The sequence below is a fragment of the Lissotriton helveticus genome, chromosome 12 (genome assembly GCF_964261635.1).
Source record: "Lissotriton helveticus chromosome 12, aLisHel1.1, whole genome shotgun sequence".
Taxonomy (NCBI): Eukaryota; Metazoa; Chordata; class Amphibia; order Caudata; family Salamandridae; genus Lissotriton; species Lissotriton helveticus.
Window position 1 is genome coordinate 66,731,797 of NC_136073.1, and position 18,584 is coordinate 66,750,380.

Sequence of the window (18,584 nt, forward strand, 5' to 3'; positions counted from 1 at the left end):
TGTGGCCAAGGCATGTGGGCGTGTCCTGCTGAACGCGAGAATAGCGGCAATTATGAGCAAAAACACCTCGCCCGCTGCAGCGCTAAATCCGCTGTGCAGGGGTGTCTATAAGCAAGGAGAGTTAGCTGCGCCAAGGGCAGGCAAATGTGAGGATAGGATAGGATGGGATGAGATGGGGGAGTGGATGGGGAGGGAAAGGGTAAAGAGGAGGGACCCCAAACTTATTTTGCAACCTTTAAAGGTTGTAGCCAGTCCTCTCTACTTGCCAATGTTCTGCATTGGGTTGGGGCTGCTTTGGGGAGTCACCATGGGAATTTACTCATTCACCCTAAAACTGAGGGCTGAACCTTCCAAACTGGTCTTTTAACATCCCTTGCCCTTCAAGATATTACTAAGACATGAGACTGATACTACTCTTGGTGGTGGCAACAGTTGCTGGAGTGAAGGTTGGAGGAGAATCACTCCCCTAAGTCCTGTGACCAAAACAGGGCAGTAGCTTTTAGGTTTCAAATGCACAAATTAGACTAAACTTGATGTCACTTGGACTGTATCTCAAGACCTATGGCCCGGTGGTGGATTTGCAGTAATTCACATGATATGGGATGCCGATCAGATGAAAGGACGGTTTGTTCCCAGGCATTTCTCAGGGCATCCCCCTTCGCGTCTGAAACCATTGAGTGAGTGTTGCTGGGCTTCTGCTCCATAACAGATCTCTCCGTTCCTAAACATGCCTGTGCGGTGCAGCCTTGTTGGTACCTTGGAGGGATGGGTGGAATGCTAGAGTTGAGAGCCACTGTAAGCTGCATTCTACTGCCACCCTTTTTACTGTAGCTGCTGCTGGCAGGGAGTACTCACAAGCAGGTCTGCGATGCTCCTGCTCCAGTAGGCGCAGTCCAGCCACTACTTCAGGCTGCAACCCCTTTGAACAGGACCACAAGCTATCTCGGACCAGCTTCAGCCTTGTTGGGCCGGGTCAGTGAGGTATAGCTTGAGTCCTATGGCACGGAGAGCACAGGACTCACTTATGAGCATATCTACTGCTGTAGGATTATTTATGGCGAAGGGCAAGTGTGGAATGGGATGCTTGAATGAATCTCGGGCACTGGTCCTTCAGACCTAGAGACCTTACCAGTGGCTCTTCCTACTCTTCACATAGGTTTACTGTGACCTGTGCAATGGTGAGTCGACAGCAAATGCTGCTAGTGACTGTAGTATCAGCCGGTAGGTGCGGGGCCAGTCTCTAGGAATGGTGGACCAGCTGATTGTTGCAAGTGGAGTAGAAACCCACCTGCAGGTGGGGTTTCTGCGCTCAGTGTTAAGAGGAGGATGAATTGCATTCTAATAGTCAAACAAAAGGTGATCCTCAAAGTATTGCTCCCCTGAGAGCACCGGTGTAAATCTGGGGGCAAACTGCCTACCACCCTCAGTGAGGTTCCTTCTAGGACCTGTGGACGTTGGATGACTGGCCCCGGGTGCAGGCCTCTTCACAGCATGAACAGTTGAACGCTGCCGATTATGGAAATGTGGCAGATTCTAGGCTTGGCCTTTTGAAGGGGGTACAGCAGTAGCCTTCCCTCTTCAGTCACAAAGACCATTCCCACAAGGTGACTGGAGGACTGAGTATATGGGAGAGCAGCTCGTCCCCTCTGATGGACAGGACAACGAGACCTTGACTCCAGGAGGGTGCGTAATGTGGTGGTCTCTTCTTGCTCCATCCGGTTAATCATTTAGTATTCTTCGAAATGTGGTGCACACAATGTTTTCTTGCCGCGTCTACATTGTTCATTGGCTGTTCTGCTTATGTCTCATCCGGGTCCTGGCTAAGAATACGGAGTCCCAATATGGGTAAGAAAAATAGCACATTGTGACTCTACTACCCGCCAAGAGCACTGGCAGCCATTTTGATATGCAAGATTGCGGGGATTCTGCTCGTGCACAGAACTATGCGCAGGAAACCAGGACCTCAGTGAATTGTGGTGTTCCAAAAAACGCACCTCAGTGCCCGGAACCCCAATCAGACTAGCATCGGTGTCTCATTCGTTCTCCGTACTACAGCGAAGCTACCGATTAGACAACCCGGAACAAGCGACTTAGTGAACTCCCTGGAATAGTGGGAATCCAGAACACTCTCTCGTTTTTATTCTCGTACAAGTCCACAACGTGAGTAATCAGACACAGTAAATTTTAAAATGTTTATTTTAGCTACCTGCTCTAAGATGCAGTATTTTGGCTAACGTAAGCAGGCAAATGATTTAGAAATAAAACAATCCGCATTGTTACAATTACTTGATCACAAAGGGAAAAATCATTGTTATAATGATAGTGGAACCAGGTTCATAGCGTCTTGTGAACCCCCCCCTCCCCTGGCTAGGAGCTAGGTTATATAATAGATCTCTAGGTTTAAACTGGGAACACCATACCTCCAAGATCAGATGAGGTGAATCACATCTCCGGATCAGCAGTGATCTCTGTAGATGGAAAGGTTTTATCGTAGTCTCCGAATCATGCATGCAATGCATAATTAAAGGCACCCGAGTTTATTTGCAGTTGCGTGCGTGTTGTCTAGAGCGTGGGCCGATCTACCTGAATCAACAGCATACATTGTTTGACTTTGGAGACTGCACACACTGTACAGACTAAGGTCGCTGTGTAAGTCTAGGGATGTGAAAAACAGACCGTTCTCATGCGAAGAAAAGCAAGCAGTTTAACTTACAACAGATGCATGTAGTGTCGTGTGCAAAAGTGGCAAAATGGCGTTAAAGCTTCTAATATGCTTACGCTAACATAGCTATGTATGCAAGCAGAATCGTGTCTTCACTACAGGGTGACCTCTAGGGGCCTTTTTACAAACATTAGGCTGTTTTTGTTGTCCTGAGCAAGACCCGAACAGATGTGAGTCATGTATAAACACGGGTCAAAACGACGACGGAAACTGGGTTGGGACACAACAATCTGATTTGTATACCTACCTTGCTGAAACACCTATACATTGTTAAACACATTTATACATTATACCAGGCTTAAACAATTTAGATTAAATTATATTTCATTGTATACCTTTTTCACAAGCTTTCTTATTGCATTAACTTTTTTTTTACTCTGTGCACGCAGCACCTTTTTGGCGCTATATTTTTTAAACTAACTACTGTAAGACGATACATTCCCATTGGAAAAACAGCAGTTTGTATTTCTATTTTTTTTAATTTGAGCAGAATTTACCTATGAGCCGGTTGCTGTGACAGCTTCTCCTCAAATATTGTCCCATATATCAATAGACCAGACAGACTGCATGTGTTTATATATTGCACTGGGTGAGCCCATGGATTGATGCAAAGAACACAAAATAAATCCGTACGTACTTTCCAAGGCCCGTTTAGTTTCTTGATTTCTATATTAAGGCGATAACTGCTCTTTAATGTCATTTGACTGTTAAACTATAGACATGGCTTTACCTTACTAGATAAAGGGCACACGAAAACATTCCAGTCTGTTTAATGTTCAATATTTAATTGTCTGTGGGCTTATACGAAAGTGATTTAGACACTTTAAAAAGGACTTGTACGTAAAGTACGTTACGTAAAATAAATTATTTCTATTCTGGAGAATGCAGAAAGGTCGCTGAAAAGGCTTTTCTTCTGCTTCTATTACCAGCTTTAGTTTTCTGTCCTGGTCTCCCTCCACTTACCTGGGACAGCAGACTGGTTTCACAGAGAGAGGAGCATGCTTTAGAAATCCTATGTAACGGTAAACTATGGATTTTTGTACCACAGGCAAAGGTCCAATAGTGAAGAATCGAAGTGAATTGCTTCTCTTTGGGCATTTAGAAATGATTTTGCTGAACATCTTTTTGAAATGTTAAATTAACATGCACACCTACTTAGAGTAACGCGGATATCCTTGTGTTCAGCATGGCTTAATTACTCAAACATTTTCATAACATGCCAAAATATTTTAATATACTGGCGCAGAAATACACATTATTTGTATATCTCCGAAAATGGATTTACAGTTCTAATTTAGCACCATATCTCGTGCATGGCTTTAGGGCTCATACAAGCATTTTATTCCATCACAAAGGAGGCAAAAGAGAATATAAACTGTTGGTCATAGGTTAAAGGGCACTTACCACCCCTATATACTTTATATAGGTTGTCGGTTCTATTCTGGCTTCCATCACAGCTCAGGACGCGCCCTCACTGAGGACTAGAACCCCTTCTGTTTACCATCACACTACTACCAAAGGAAATGATGGACGGAGCGTTGACAATACAAGCACTCGCCCCCAGTCAACTGATCTGGGTTTAATCCGTCACCGTTCTTTAGCCCACTCTGCCACCCCAGTTTAGACATGGCCATATGCACATCAGTCTGACCCTGTGCCTCATGGGACAGTCCAGCCCGAACTGCCAAGCCATGCCTTCCCTGGACCGGAAACAAGGTTCCCAGGACCGGTTTCTGGCATTGCAGCCGTCTTCAGCCAGGCTTGCTTGAATCCAGTGGCAAAGTGAGCAAGGGACTCACGTCTGAGCATACCCTGCCAACATATGGCGAACAAAGCAAAACCAAAGGAAATGATGGACGGAGCGTTGACAATACAAGCACTCTCCCCCAGTCAACTGATCTGGGTTTAATCCATCACCATTCTTTAGCCCACTCTGCCACTCCAGTTTAGTACTGACTTGTATAGTGATGGGTACAAGAAGATTTGGGATATTAAAGGGGTGTGATTCACAAGAACCCACAACAGACATGCAGTGCAACTTGCATGACACTCCCTTGCCAATGTGCTTGTAGCTGGCAACATTTCTCTTGGGACGATGCTGTGAATTTGCAACTCACGATTCTGGGTTATGTATCACCAAAACAACCATGTCCTGTCAAACTGTCTTTCTTTGCAAATACAACTATTGCATTTGGCAGACACACTAGGTGTCCTCGGTGTTCCTTGGGCCTTTCACCTGATTAAAGTGGGAAGGTTTTTGGAGGCGGCGATGGTGATTCCATGAGATTCAAGAGGCTTGGGAGCATTGCAGGAGTTGGATTGGTCTTCACACTTTGTCTCAGTAACACCCAGGTGTCCTGACCTACTTGCCTAGTGCTCAGCCATTCACACTCCTCCCTTTCAGTTTTCAAGTAATTAGTTTGTCAATGTTCATCTGTCGCCAGTGTTTTTAGAGCATCTCTGCTCAAACTAGTGTGGTGGTGTCAAAAGTTCCTGCCAGCAGGCTGAAGGGTTCCTTGGTGCCATCCTGGTCCTTTCACAAGCTTTGAATGTGATGATGCTTTGCTGACCCCTGCTGTCTGATTGGTCCTAGTTTTGGTAAAGAAGGCAATTCCAGCAATGTAGATGGCCAAGAAGGATCACTTCCGGGTTTGAATGGAGCTTGTAGAGGGTGTAGTGTGGAATGGGTTTGGGTCTCATTGAGGCAGAGGACACACTGGCAATTCCTGGCACTTCCTAACCCTGATCTCAAACCTGGTTCTGGCTTCTGAGCCCTAATAAAAATGAAAACCTAAAAACATTCTAAATTGGGAATGCATGTGAGACCGGTCATTGACAAAGGATTTCATTAAAATGTGATGGGGTAGATCTATAGCACGACCCTAGCAAAAGCCAGCGATTGGAGGGAAGGCAGGTTATGGGAATGGAGGTGGTTTGTTACTTTCACACTGTAGTGTCCAATTTGCCATAACATTTCCTCTTAACATCAATTAATGTGTTTAATATTTTCCACTCAGCTGATCTCCTATTCTAGCCTCGGAGCCCACTGTAGCAGGTCCTACCTGCCCTTAAAGGCCCTCTCCAGCATTAAAGGCCTGTGCCAATGGCGAGGGCCTTTAACAAGGCAGGGGCCTTTAATGGCAGGTAGAGACCGCTACGGAGGATTCTAAGGCTAGTAGAACATTCCGCCCCTAGGGCACAATGTTCTAGCTTGAAAAACAAAGGCCTCAGTCTGAGGGGGTTGAAATCCCCATGGGCTCCTTGATGCCTTTGTTCACAGCTGTTACTGTGAGTAAACATTGGAATGTTTAGGGTCCGGACTTCAAGCTGCTGTTAGAAGCCTGCAGCACTCTGTTATCTTCAATGGAGCTCCCAACATTCCAAGTTCTAATAGTCTTATAGCCCGCCGTAGCAGGCTATGCCGGCTATTAAAGGCCCTCTCCAGCACTAAAGGCACAAGACGAGGGCCTTTAACAAAGGAGGAGGACTTTAATATAGCCTTATAGCCCGCCGTAGAGGGCTATACTGGCTATTAAAGGCCTTCTCCAGCGTTAAAGGCCCCGAGCAGAAGGCAAGGGCCTTTAACAAGGGAGAGGGACTTTAATAGCCGGTATAGCCCGACTACGAAGGGCTATAAGGCTATTAGAACATTCTGCCACTAGAGGGAAGAATGTTCCAACAAATTAAAGTCCTCGGAGGTTGAGGGGTTTAAATTCCCTATGGCTCAGAGAGGCTTGTGAAAACAACATTGGAATGTTGCTTTACGTTCCTTTACCGGCCTGTAAAAGCATGGAGCACTCCATTGTCTTCAATGGAGCTCCCAGCATGCCAAAGTTCTAATGCATTAACACTTCTCTTGGGACAAGATCTAGCATATAGTGGAAATAATTCTAGCATTCTTTTGTTTCCGTAGGTAGAGATGCAAATGGTATGTTCCTCGTACAGAGCTTATATGTACAACATACAAATGTATGTAAACTGTACATTTCATCCGCGACAATGCATCACTTTCTGAAAATTGTATCCCTTTATAAACTACTTCTAGTTCGTTATACATTTTATTTCTATGGGAATATCCACGGTCCTTCTACAGCACTTATAAAAACCTGTTCAGTGTGGCGGCGTTGCACTTTCTAGAGGGGTTGCTAAGTTGCTCTTTTTCTGCTCCATGCAGGATGATTCCAGGTTTAACGTCTCGCTCCAGTTCTTGGTCTCCTTTCCTTCCGGGGTCGTTTCTTATGACATCGCCATGAATTGCCTCCTTTCTGTACCGTGGAGCCCCAGGGAGATGGTCTGCGAGGAAAACTATGTTGAGGTGAGCATTGGACCTAGCCTGCTTGCTTCCTAGAAGCAACAGTTTGAGTGGCTTTCCAGTTTAGTAATTAAGTATTGGCCAGTGACAGCAACCTATTAATTGTCTCAATTTGCAGCCTGCTCTTGAGGATTGGGGCGGTTAATCCAGAATTTGTTGCCCCTGCCTACAGGGCTGACACTGATTTTAATCTTCTGTTTGCATTACAGGTGCTCGTCTGCCTGATTTCATGAATGTACTTCTGTATCCTCCAGAAGTGAGGCATTACTGGGAAATGAATGATTGTGGTTGGAAGTAAGCGAGTTGGGGCTTTTTGCTGTGGTTCAAGAAGTAAGTTACGATCAGGGATTTCTCACACCTGGCGGCCAAACCTTGGAACAACCTTCCCCTGCACCTCTGGCCTGGGATTTCTCACACCTGGCGGCCAAACCTTGGAACAACCTTTTCCCTCACCTCTGGTCTGCCCCGTCACTCTGGGAATTGCAGAGAGGACTCAAGACCTGGCTGTTCGACTGAACAAATCACCACGAAGCAGTTGGCTACTCCAGCGCCTTGTAATCCTCATGGGTGTTTTGCTGTGCTTTATAAATCCCTGATTGAGGGAGTGAGGGCGCATGAACTCGTAATTGCTGGTGTGAGGAGTGTGGTTGCCTGGGAACTCTGCTAAAAGTTGGCTGCAGAGGGGGCTAGGACTAATCTTTGTTGGAGGAAGCGCTTGTCTATAGTGTATCGGTACTGGGTAGAGGCTCAGAATTGTATTTAAGGCTTTTCACAGCTTTGACAGAAGTCAAAGCAGTGTTTGCAGCATGTAGAGGTTGAAGACCGGGGACCATGTGGAACCCTGGGTGACTCTGCTGGTGATGGATCATTTGGCACCCGGGGGTGTCCATTGAAGACAGTTTGAGAGGTAGGAGAAGAGTCTGAAGGTTTTTCCCAGTAGTTTCCATTCAAGGCGTCAGACTACATACGAGTGTGGAGGTGTGAGGACCTGCAATATCGGGAGGTCCCCTCAATCTGTGATCAGGAGGCCTACTCTGATTTGAAAGATGGGCGTCCTGCTGCAGTCTGACATGAGGCCAGGTTAGTTGTGCAGGAGATGGTTCGCATTAATGTGATTTTGAAGTTTAACATGGACTAACTGGTTAATGATCCCGACAATGAATGAAAGGAGGGATGGGGCTGCAGTTGGCGATGCCATCCTCCTAGCTTAGTTTAGCTTTCTTTAACAGAAGGTGGATCTGGTCTTTCTTGAGAGCTTCTAGGAAGATGCCTTTAGTGAGGGAGGCACTGACAATGGTGAGTAGAGGTGTGTATCTCTAGCTAAATTAGGGCACAACCTCTTCATAAGTAGATCTGAGGGTGTGGAGTATGTCTGCAATCTGCAAGAGATGAGGCTTTGCAGGTTGACCTTTGTGGGACTGTACAGGAACGGGTGGGACTAAGATGAAGCACGCTTGATGGTGTGCTGTCAAATATTTGGTTTCACTGAATAAGTTAATGTCATTCCACTTTTCAGTGGAATGAGGAATAGGTGGGTCTGGGAGGAGGTTGATGAAATGCTTGTCTGCCTTAGTGTTCTGCTTGTGTTAGTGGCTTCACTGATGGTGTTGGAATAGTACTATGCTTTGGTTGAGTTGATGAGCTGTCTGTATTTTGCACAGTAGGATTTCAGTATCCCATCATCCTCTGAAGTTCTGTGGGATTTTTTCTGTCTATTCTTTACTGTTTGCGAATGGATAGTTTGTCTGTGGGTGTTTAGAGTACAAGGGTGATGAGGGGTTTGGCTTCTACTTGCATTTTTTTTTTAATTGGGGAAAGGATGTTCCTAGTTTTCCAAAAACATGTTGAAGTTGCTTATTTATTAGAAGGGAGTTTACATCTGACATGAACTTGATATGGTGAGATTTCACACAGTAGATTGTCTATATAGGGAAGTATTTGCAGGATCTGAAAGGTTGGTCTCCACTTTTAGGTTGAACGTGGCTTCTTGGTAGATGTCTGGTAGTGAAATGGTGACGTGGTTGGTCGAATCCAGGGATGTGTGGCTGTTTTGGATTGTCGGTGATACAAAGGCAAGGTTGAGGATGTGCCTTTTAGTGTGCATTGGTTGTGGTTGCAGGACCTGCTGCTCCATGTATGTCTATTTAGGTTGTGGATAGTCTTGTGTGGATTGAGGGGGAGTTTGTGTCCTCTAGGAGCCTGAAGTCCTCCAAGAGGGTGATGAGGGCACGTCTGATGGACCAGTTTGCGGTGAGATCTGCATATTTGCTAAAGTCCATGCTGTGCTCGGGAGGCCTGTAGATGAGATGGAAGGTGGCTGTCTGGTTGCTAAGAGTGGTGAATGGCAGGTCAACAGCTCCATAAAGTGGAGTGCTTGTCTGTGATGCAGGACCAGCAGGCGTACTGGATGGCAGTAAGGACTTCTCCTTTGTATGTAGTCTACACAATGAATGCAGTAGTCTGTGGAAGAAGTATGTCTAGGATGTAGAGATGAGCTGGATTTCTGTGATGGAGAGGGAGTTAAACTTGAGAAAGGTGTAGTGATCATTAATGAGCCTGAGTTGGGGCATTTCTTCTGTAGTTTGGGGTATGTGATAGTTGATTGGTGTCTAAGGTTTTGTCTGTGTTTGATTGCTAGAAGTGTTTGGGTAGTCTAGGTCTGGGGCTATTGTGTGATATTAGCAGTATGAGGTATTCCATGAGAAACAGGATTACATCTTGTACATTTCAGTGGAACAGGGATTGTGGCTCCAAGCCATTCCTGGCCTAAACTGGCTCAAAACCAGTCCATTCGTCTGTCTGCCATTTGCTTGGGAAGCCTGAAGAGTTGAATGAAGTAGGGGGAGAGCGTGAAGGGAGATCACTTCCTGTGCAGATGGATGACGGGACATGAAGTCTTCTTCCTCAGTGTATTCTCTGAAGATGGTTTTAGCAGGAAATAGTGATGTTTCCTGTACAGAGGGATGATTGGTAATCCGTGATGGCACTTCTATGCAAATGAATGCTGAGAACAATCTAATGCAGAGTATCCACTGGTTCCAGATGAAGAGAAGAACCTAAAACTTTTATCTAATTAAAGACCTAATTCCTGGTCATATCCAAGGCAAGAGCGGCCCCAACTGACATGACCATATTGTCCCATGTGCCTCCTCTGAGGGAATAATCCCTTACCAGATTCCCATTTAAGCACTTGGGTGGTTCCCTAGGTGGGTTTATTTGTGAAACAATTTTCAATGTTCTTAGTTTGCATCAAAGGCAAAAGTTCTACAGGTGAGGCCTTTTACGTAGAATGATCAGGAGATTCCTCCTATGCCTTTTCTCACACCTTCCAGACTCTTCTAATGATTTTTAACAGTTGCTTCATCTTGACTAAAACAGAGAATACTCTGATCTGGAAATCCAGCTGAAAGTGTGAAAATACCATCTCACTCAACTTTTTTTAGGTATCTGGAGGGTAGATGTATCAACATACCCCTTTGCGATTTCTAAATAGCGATTTTTTTAAGGAATCGCAAAATGGGATGTATGTAAAAAATCGCTATTTTTTTGCGATTTCTTAATCTTCCTTATTTGCAATTTGCGAGTTTGCACTTAAGGAATAATTTCCCATTCATTCCTATGGGCCAGGAGGCCCATAGGAATGATTGTGAAATTAATCTCAATTTGCTATTCGCAATTTGCTAATCGCAAATTGAGAATAATTTCAAGGGTGCAGGGGTGTCTCGGACACCCTGCTGCACCCCTGAAATGTACATGGGTGTGCATATGGCGCACATACATGCCCTATAGGCATGTGACGCACACATGCCACCTTCAAAAATGGCAAATTGTGCATTTTTTAAAGAATTCGCAAATTACCATCAACATAGTTGGTGGTAATTTGCAATTTCTTAACCAATTCGCTATTCAAAAATGCTACATACATAGCATTTAAGGAATCGCAAAATTGCGATTCCTTAAATGCTATGGCAAATTAAGGAATCGCAAATTTTTGCTATTCCTTAAACTGCAAATTTTTGATGCATGCCAAAACATGCAAATTGTAAATTGATACTTGTATAGCGCACTACTCACCCGCAAGGGTCTCAAGGCGCTTGTACGAATACCGCTGTGGAACCCATCCTGGCTTTCCCTGTGAGGTGTCCACTCCTGGGCACCCCCAAGGTGGAGGCCAGGCATCCTTAGCGTTGTGGGGGCCGTTGTGGAGATTAAGCAAGCTATTGTCCAGGGTTGCAGAGTGGGACTCCATGATTGGAATAGGCACCGAGGCGAGAATTATCAGGTCCGTGGAATTTTGAGCCCAAGACCCGCCGAGGCAGGGAATTGAACCCCGGTCCCGGGCTAGACCTCTGCATCAGGGTCTGCCGCTCTAACCATTGAGCCACACTTCTCCAATAGACAGTTTGTGATTCGCAAAGGCTGAAATTCTGTGAATTTCGGCCTTTGCGATTCGCAAAAGGCTTGATACATCTAGGCCTGGCTCTCTAAACTCCGCAATGAATGAGCAGCTCGGAACTGAGGGAACTTTCTGAAAGTTGGGCTCGTGAGTGGTGCACAGCCTGCCAAACTAAAGCAGTCTTGCGTGGTCATGAGTAGCTTCACTACAAGCTGGCACGACTTTGCTTTTGTCACTGGCCTGGTGATCAACTTAACTAACCCGTCACATGCCTCATTCAATATATTCACTTTCGCAGCCCCTCTCGGTGGCGCAGACGTCCCAGCGGACTCGCAGGACCATTCTCTGCTCCCGCGGACCATCCGCAGGGAGCAGGAGACCTCTCCTTCTGAAGGAGTGTGAAGGTACTTTGACCTTCACTGACCACCTCCTTTCCAAGATCTTGTCTCGGAGGTCTCCATTTATAGTCCAAATACTCCTGCTGCATAACTACATTTGAAGTATAAATGTAAAGTATTTTACCCTTTATGTCTTGCAGTGAAAAACTGCTTCCTTACTTCAATTTCATCTGGAAAGAGAAGGGCGGACCTTCAAGCTCACCTGGGAGAATCTAGAGCAGAGGGGGATTTTCTGGAGTTTTGCAGAGATCAGAAAGTTTATTCACAAGATACTGACAGAAATTGTCTTCACCTTGAACTAACTTTATTCAATCTTCACACCTGAAGCAATGCTCATTCACACTACCCTGCTCTATCGGCATCAATTCACCAAAGTGCCAGGAGTAGTGGAAGTGAAATCACACGCACTTTGGCCTTAACACACTTGCATACACTTTCCCTCACGTAAACACTGTCCTGCTCACTAGACTTTTAAAAGCATTTTGTTAATCCCCTCCGTACCCTGGGAAGGCCATGTTCCACCTTATTGTACTCCGTTTTATTACAATAATAGTGCCTAATTTAATATTCACTATTAGTGTAAGGCAAAAAATGAAATCAGCGGAGCCCAACCAAGGTACGTAAGGAGAAGCTGGCACTATATTCCTGGCACTGATTTTGCCATCTGAGGCCAGGGGTCGCAAGGAGCAAGTTAGGGGTCGCAGCTGCGTCTCCTGGCGACCCTTAAATGACGTCAGTGCCTTGCTTCTCACTCTTGCTGTACTTCAGAAGATTTCAAAACAAATTGGCAACCAGTAATTTTAAAAACCATCGACCCAGTGAGACTTTTTCCAGACATTTTTCAACTGCAGGGTAATTGACATACTGTTCCATATCTTTTTTTGTTTTTTGTGTTTCCTCCATCTGATTTCAAGTGCTTCAATCTTACTCACCAAGATAGCTTAAAATGGCAGCTGGACGTGATGGCGTGAAATAGGGTCTATATTCTGTTGAAAGATATTTACGTGGCCAATTATTGCTCAAAGCCCACCATCCCTTCATTTCAAGCGGTCTTTTTAAATGAACCAGAATGTACTACTTGAAGCCCATCATGACCCCCTCAGACAGATCTGCGAGGGGCCCCAGAATTGTATGGGAGCATGTGCCCGAGGCTGCACAGTGCTATGAGGCCATAGGAATTGTTGACATGCGCTATACCCTTGCTGATAACCTCGTTACATACAGTGATGTGAGGAATTTGTGTGAGAACCAAATCAACAGCTATACATTTCGGCAATGTTTTAACCTTTTTAAAGTCTGATAGTCAAATAATTTTTGGTCAGATTTGTCGAGGTTTGACTTTTCGCTGAAAATGGACAGGTATATATTGGAGTGGATAGTGGACTTAATTTCCTCTAACCTGGCGCGCTAGATTCCTGTGACTTGATGGACTATTGGGTTTAGAACAAGGAACGAATCCAGGGTTTTCTAATCTAGTTTCCATTGATGGAATCAAAGGGAACCCTTGCTCCCGGTCTGACGTTCTTATCACAAGCTGGTGTCCACATTTGTCTTGTGTAAAAACTATACATTGGGTATAAACACTGCATAGTTTTACAGGAATCTGATGCTTTGAGGTTTTAATATAATACAACGAAATGACCACTTTTGAGGCAAAACCTAGAACTTTTTATTACCAGAAATTGGTCAGTTTTCTTGAACCGAGAAATTGTGCTGGAAGATTTTGAGAAGTGCATAAAGGCTTTTAATGTTAGTTTTGAATACATTTTCTTGGCATTGGAATGGACTCGATCACAGAACAGTTGGACAGGAGTGACTCCAGGTAAAGATGGCCGCTGGTAGTTCACAAGTTTAAACCGAATGTGTTCTTCTTTTCCAGGTGTCGGTGACTCGAATCGTGCCGCGCACATTTGACGGGGAGAATTTGCTCCTGGGCAGCCAGAGCTCCTGGCCTGTGGTAGGTGAAAGGGGGATGCTGGGTAATATCTGGATTTCATATGTGTTAATGGATTAATGTGCGCCTAAGTTGTAACTGCTCCAGGGTGAAGCGCTATACTAGTGACTTAGACCAACGTATCCTTCAAGACCAACTTACCCTTCAAGCTTCATCATACAAGTTGGTTGAAGTAGGGATCGTTAAGTAGAATTAAGGAGCAACACCAGTGCACCAGATGTCACGGTCTACGACCTGCACTTTATATTTCCAAATATTTTATCCCTTCCACCTATGGAGTGAGTACCCTTTGAGTTAAGGGACTCTAACACCCCTTCATTTGAAGCTGTAACCCCATTTCTGGTGCCATGTGGGTACCTCCTGGTACCATGGGGTGGTAACTATTGCATGGTATATAAACTTTGATATATTGCCTTCATATTACCCTTCGGGAAGTGCCTTTGCCCCTAATAAGAAGGTAAGATCTATCCTTCCGCACAGGCGTCTGCAACTTAGCTCTTTGCGTCTGTTCAAATGAAGCCGTGCTCCCAAAATGTGTTTCCACGGTTTTGCTCTGTGTTCCAGACTTCCTGGACGTCAACATCAAGGTGGTCGGTAGCCAGCGATCACCGAAATATATCATGCACTCATCCAGAAATTCCATTTGCAGAATGATGCGACCCTAAAGTTATTCCAAAATCTCAATATGGAGGTTGGGATTCTAAAACTAAACAATTCTATATTGTCATTTCCATTGTCTTGGCTATGGATTGGGAGGGGAGGCGTGTTATTAGCTGTAATCGGTCCCAATGGAGTAGGGGGGGGATCTACTTGATCATATTGTTGGGCTGGGTTTCTTGAGCTGCACCTAGGCTTCCTGGATGGGGCAGTACCTTAGGTTGCCTGCAAGTTGATTGGAGGAGGGGTAGAGGGAAGTTTGTGAACCTCCAATCCCATTGGAGATGGGGCTGGAATTTCTAGAGCTATCCCAATCCCATTGGAGGAGAGTTCTTGGCTAACTCAACCATGTTTTCTTACGTGGCCTACTTGTTGGCGAGGACCCCACTGCTTGGAACAGAATCTATATTCTGTTCTCACTTTTCCAGAAGGTTTGTGTGCACCTCCTCAACTGTACCATCTATACCCCCAGCGTGTATTTGGTTTCAGAATATTTGGCTTGGCGTATTAAATTTGCTGGAAAGTTATTTGTAGTCCTTTATTTAGTAACTTCCCTGCCACAACATTTACTGATCTGAGCCCAAAACTAGGGCGATCCACTTCAAAACTGCCTTTAACCTCTTACTCCCTCCGGCAGGTGCTCACCCAAGACTGGTACATTGACTTTCAGTTCCGCAACGGGACCGTGCTCACTGTGAACTCTACCGCTGCCGTCAAGATGGGCTATGAAGTGAGGACCACCACAACCAGGGTGATGCTGAGGTCCCCCTACAACACGCCACAGTCCCAGATCACACTGGTAAGGCCTCCGCGTACTCTACTCTTCGGTGGTAGCCGAGTGGCGGGGCTCCCTGCTGCTGTGGGGCTAGCGGAAGAGAAGCTGGGGCTGCCTGCGACCATAATGCTTCTTGAGCCTTGTTTTGGGTAATGTGTGGGCATAAACAAGGTCTTAGTATAATGTAGTTTAAAATACACCCTGATGCTTAGAATGTTGCAAAATGTGCACTTTAATTGGTTGGTTAGGTTCAGAATTTGTTTTAGTTTTGGATAGTGCAAACTCTACACGAAGGCACCGGAGCACCAGTTGTGTTACAGACACATTAATTTTGTTGGGCACGGGGAGATTAAGTGATTTGCCCAGAATCGCAGGATGTTGTGCATCCCTGCTGAGGCTTGAACATGTCTCCCCAGCTTTGAGGTTGACCGTCTAGCTGTTAGGCCGCATCCTCGCCTCCGTTTAACTGGCCAATGGTTATCCAGTCAAATGTTCCTACATGCAGGTTCAAGGGGCATAGGTTCCTGAAGCTGAAGGGCTGTGGTGACCCATCTCTTGTGTTGCAGGTTCAAGAGCTCCCGCTGGAAGTGACCATCTCCACCATGTCCTACAAGCAGCCCTGGGTGATTCTCATAGTGGACACCACAACGGCTTGTCCAGTTGGTAAGTTTAATATCAATCAATAACAAGAGTATCTTTTAAATGGTGTTTATCAACCAGCTGTCCATTGTTTCCATCTTAGAAGTTATATATGTTTTTTTCTTCCTTAAACTTTCAGAACAGTGGTTCAACGTTTTGCCTTGACTATGGCAATGCGCAGTCTGGGAAATCTGGCTTATTTTATGCAGCATCTTCAGGTAGTCTCAGCCAGACTGGCTCTGAGGCTTCCTTGTACCGCCTCTGCTTCCTCCTCCCGGACATCTGCGCTTGCTTCCTGGTCAGAAGAGGTCCATATTTAAAATCCATTGCATGGTCCACAGAGCCTAATTTGGACCCGTACCTAAGGATTTTATGGAAGGGTTTTTATTTTTATGAAAACAGATTTCGTTGGGAGTCTTGCAAATCATTTACGTTTTTGGGTGAACAATTGTACATGAGACCGCATTCTGTACTTATAACATCCATGCATGCAAAATCTCCCTCAAATAGTGAAATCCCCCAACTCCCATGAGCCAGTATATAGTAATTTATGCTCTGGCATTGGTTGTCGTCCGAGTGCAGGAGTCGATGAGCGGGTTGGCCATGGTTATCTACTGGAGGGACCTCCTCATCCCTTTGGCCGGTCTGAAATATGCATCCCTGCATGATGGGCTATAGTGGAAGGGCTATGTTGGGGTTCCCGTAGGCAAGGGTATCGATTCAGGGGCTATGAAGCGTTCTACTAGCCTGTCCGGACCCGGGCTGTATCTAGTTTGCCAACCCCATATTTGGCTTCTTGCCTCCCAACCCACCAATTTCTCAATCTTCCTTCATGTAGTTATTCAAGGACCCTACCAGTGACTTCCGATTACTCACAATTTCTCGCTTGGCCAGTATCCACGCCAGGTCCTGAAACTTAATTGTGATGGAAGGGCATTCTTGTTACTATCTGGCAACGAATCATTGGGATGATTTGCCTCTGCCCATGGTGTCCTGTGCAATCATAAAACTTTGAGTCTTACGGTTGTATCCGTTTCATCACTAGTAGTTACTTGCGGGGTATTTCTAGTGCTACAAAAATGCCCTAACGAGTTGAATATCTAATATTTTTAAAATAAAGGCGTCTAAAGCAGATTTATTTGTCCATAAGGAGGAAAAAAACGTAGGAAATGCTTTCACAGTTACTCTTTGAGTGCCAAACCACAGTGCTCAGACCAATTGCAATGCTGCTGCTGTAAGGCAGCGTTGATTGGTCAAGAGCCTGGGTGCTTCCTGTTTTCTCCTCCAAATAGGAGGAGGAAAGGCGGCCGCTGGGAAGGTAAGTAAATAAAAAAATTAATTGACCCTTTTCCTTCCAACCAACACTGCCTGGTAGCTGGGGTATTCTGTGATGTTCCTAAAGCATAAAATAGTAAGTTCATCCTTAACCCCTCCGAGTTTATGGAAACTAAATAAGGCAACTAGTGTTGTAGAGGCCTAACATTAAGGGACATAATTTAACCCCTTCACTGCGGCAGCTATTCAGCCGCAGTGCTAAGGGGGCGGGGCGGCCGCAAGGCGCTCCCATGCTCGTTACTGAACCGCTCCGTCACGAGCCTCGGGTGAGCTGTGCTTGTGACGGAACGGTTCCGTCACGGCCCCACACGCCCAATAGAACGCTCAGCGCAGGTGTGGAATTTGCGCAGCGCAGGCGCGGCGAGTGGGCCGTGACTGAATTGTTCCGTCACAAGCCCAGCACCCCCGAGGCTTGTGACGGAACGGTTCCGTCACAAGCATGCAAGGGGTTAAAAATTTGGTTGGTGTCCTAATGTTAAAGGGTATGAACTGAAGCTGCCCTTCACATCAGAGGCATTTCTTTAGAAGTCAGGTGTTAATTACTGATGAGGCTTGATTTTACTCTACTTGTTTTTTTTGGGTAGTGGGGGTTAAGAGTGATAGAAGGCTTTTGCCAAATTTAGTACAGGACATTGTGTGGAGCTTTTGTATTGCTTTGAGATTGCTAAACCAAGGTAGCTACCCCGATAATTAACTAATAACCTGATATATGTCCATCTTCAGAGTTACCACTATACCTCTTGCTATTGCAAATTTGAAAGCATTTTTGGATGACCGGGTGCTATAAAAAATTGGCACTTTTTTGCAACCTGTATTTCACCTACAGCCCCGGGGAATGCTGTGGCATACTCTTCCCGAAGTAAACCAAGTAGAATGTCCAGTCTTCATTTTTTTTTTGGGGGGGGGGGGTAGGGTAGGTTATTGGCCCTTTCTTTGGCTTGAGACTGGTTAATCAATGTAATTTACCATTACTTTCTATTCCAGGTCCGCCATTCTTCACCCCCACTTCGTTGACCTGGCTCACGCCAGCCGTTCTCCAACCAATTGTGTTGGACCTGAAAAATTACAATGATAACGGGCCCACCATGGGAGTAAATGGAAAGCTGATTTCAGCGAAGACTGTGCAGCAGAATGGTTACCAGTTGTCTATGAATGCTACTGCTGTGGGCATTACTGTGCCCATCGGAGCCCCCGGTGGCACGTTTAAGGTTAGTAGCTGCTCTTCAAAGGATAGTGGACTTCAGAGGCATGTTTTTCACTTGGCACGACTTATACCATTACTAGCACATCTCGACCTGATTGCTCCGTAATCAATCCTTACTCGTAGACCCTTTTTTCGCTTTGGGTATATAATGGTACATTGAGGTAAATGACTCTCCGATGCCGAATCTGTGGA

At 45.4% G+C, this 18,584-nt stretch overlaps 1 protein-coding gene across 1 annotated transcript in view; it reads left to right on the forward strand.

Annotated features, from left to right (window-relative positions):
- Positions 1-18,584, forward strand: part of LOC144797860 (uncharacterized) — a 97,259-nt gene that overhangs the window by 30,056 nt on the left and 48,619 nt on the right. Inside the window, exons 5-9 of the mRNA XM_078668663.1 lie at positions 6,897-7,037; positions 13,708-13,785; positions 15,077-15,238; positions 15,781-15,877; positions 18,173-18,396. Coding sequence (XP_078524789.1) covers positions 6,897-7,037; positions 13,708-13,785; positions 15,077-15,238; positions 15,781-15,877; positions 18,173-18,396 — 702 coding nt within the window. The remainder of the gene's footprint in view (positions 1-6,896; positions 7,038-13,707; positions 13,786-15,076; positions 15,239-15,780; positions 15,878-18,172; positions 18,397-18,584) is intronic.